This window comes from Octopus sinensis, unplaced genomic scaffold, assembly GCF_006345805.1.
Source record: "Octopus sinensis unplaced genomic scaffold, ASM634580v1 Contig05011, whole genome shotgun sequence".
Classification (NCBI taxonomy): domain Eukaryota; kingdom Metazoa; phylum Mollusca; class Cephalopoda; order Octopoda; family Octopodidae; genus Octopus; species Octopus sinensis.
The window spans coordinates 1-2500 of record NW_021827972.1 but is presented as its reverse complement, the minus strand read 5'-3'; the positions used below and the strand labels follow the sequence as shown (position 1 = coordinate 2500).

At 41.4% G+C, this 2500-nt stretch overlaps 1 protein-coding gene across 1 annotated transcript in view; it reads left to right on the top strand.

The window, feature by feature from the left end:
* Positions 1-1197, top strand: part of LOC115227579 (uncharacterized protein DDB_G0290685-like) — a gene marked incomplete at its 5' end in the record, with an annotated part of 2134 nt that extends 937 nt beyond the window's left edge. The window contains 2 exons of the mRNA XM_036498661.1: positions 1-526; positions 668-1197. The exon at positions 1-526 is cut by the window's left edge and continues 937 nt beyond it. Coding sequence (XP_036354554.1) covers positions 1-526; positions 668-1182 — 1041 coding nt within the window. The remainder of the gene's footprint in view (positions 527-667) is intronic.
* Between the last annotated feature and the right edge of the window lie 1303 nt (positions 1198-2500).

The window sequence follows — 2500 nt, the reverse complement described above, 5'->3', positions numbered from 1 at the left end:
CAACTAGATACAGACCCTGGTATACTACCAGCTACCCAAGATGGAGGACAAATAGATACAGACCGTGGTATACTACAAGCTACCCAAGATGGAGGACAACTAGATACAGACCCTGGTACACCACCCAGTACCCGAGGTGGTGGGCAACACCTTGCTACAATCCATGGTACACCACCCAGTACCCAAGATGGTGGACAACACAGTACAGACCTTGGTACACTACCCAGTACCCAAGATGGTGGACAACACAATATAGACCTCGGTACACTACATGGCATCCAAGATGGTGGACAACACAATATAGACCTTGGTACACCACTCAGTACCCAAGATGGTGGACAACACAATATAGACCTCGGTACACTACCTGGCATCCAAGATGGTGGACAACACAATATAGACCTCGGTACACTACCTGGCATCCAAGATGGTGGACAACACAATATAGACCTCGGTACACTACATGGCATCCAAGATGGTGGACAACACAATATAGACCTCGGTACACTACCTGGCATCCAAGATGGTGGACAACACAATATAGACTCGGTTACACAACCTGGCATCCAAGATGGGGGACAACACAATATAGACCTCGGTACCCTACATGCATCAAGATGGTGGACACACACAATAGACCTCGGTACACTACCTGGCCACCCAGATGGTGGACAACACAATATAGACCTCGGTACACTACCTGGCATCCAAGATGGTGGACAACACAATATAGACCTCGGTACACTACATGGCATCCAAGATGGTGGACAACACAATATAGACCTCGGTACACTACCTGGCATCCAAGATGGTGGACAACACAATATAGACCTCGGTACACTACCTGGCATCCAAGATGGTGGACAACACAATATAGACCTCGGTACACTACATGGCATCCAAGATGGTGGACAACACAATATAGACCTCGGTACACTACCTGGCATCCAAGATGGTGGACAACACAATATAGACCTCGGTACACTACCTGGCATCCAAGATGGTGGACAACACAATATAGACCGTGGTTCACCACCCATAGACCAACACGTGATGAAGGAGGTATTATTGGTTGATAAATTACTTTTGACTCATCAATACCGATCTCTGTCCTTGAAAGGTACGTATATCTTTTATATTGAGAGATTTTATCCGTCATCTTCATCGTCACTATCATCATAATCATTATCATCATCATTAACATCGTCATTATCCTCATCATCATCACAATCATTATCATCAGCAGTAGCAGCACCACCACCACCACCAATAACATAACCGCCGCCACCACCACTATTACCACTGCTGGTATTATTGTTGTTATTATTATTATTATTATTATTATTGTTGTTGTTGTTGTTGTTGTTATTATCATTATTATTATTATTATTATTATTATTATATTATTATATTATTATTATAATTATTGTTATTATTATTATTATTATTATTATTTTATTGTTGTTGTTGTTGTTGTTTTTGGTATATTATCATTATTATATTATTATTATTATTAGTATTGTATTAGTTATTATTATTATATTAATTATTATTATTTATTATATTATTATTGATGATAGAGCAGTGCATGCCATCGAAGTGACACTGGGATAAAATATACGAAGCCCAATATACCCATCGTGACTACCCATCTGATAAGGGTACACCAGGCTCATGCCTCGTAACCATATGTGCGCGACATAGTGATCTCATATCAGGATAAACAGCACATGACCTTGCAGGTGGGGCTCAGTTAGAATTTTCTTCTGGTCGAGTAACCCATCCTGCTGAAAAGGTCCCCGAGTAAGGGTTGTTTAAGGATGTTGAACTGAACGAAACACCCATGTTTTCAGAAGTGAATTATTCAAACCCCAAAGTATCTCTCTCAACACATGGCTATGATGCCGCCCCCCACTATTTCAGCTCGTTATCAGAGATGCACATTTCGTCAGCCACTAAGGGACATGCTCAACTGGTTATGGGGCAGCATCATAGCCGTATGTTGAGAGGATTTCTTTGGACTTTGAATAATTCACCTTTGGAAACATGGATCTTTTGTTCAACATCCTTAAACAACCTTTATTCAGGAACCTTTTGAGCGGGATGGGCTACTCGACCAGAAGAAAATTTTAACTGGGCCCCACCTGCTAGGTCATTATTGTTGTTATTATACTGGTATGCTTTAAGTAGTTTGTGTTGGGAGTTATGGTTAACCTCTAGAAATCGACATTGCAGTAATACTGCAGGATATTGTGATTTGTAAAAATCTCTTCAGGTATGGCAGAGCAGACAACTAATCCCGTCCTATACGGGTACCGAGTACTTACTCAATGTCTAAACATTACTGACTTCTGGAATTTAATCGAACAAATTTTGTCACATACAAGATGGAGGACCGTGAAGACCGTCCCGCGCCTTTTTTTGGTGGGGAACGGCAAGCAGTCTCGTATGTTTACCCTAGCGACAGCAGTTCCATCTTGGACGTTACTGAAAGGACTGA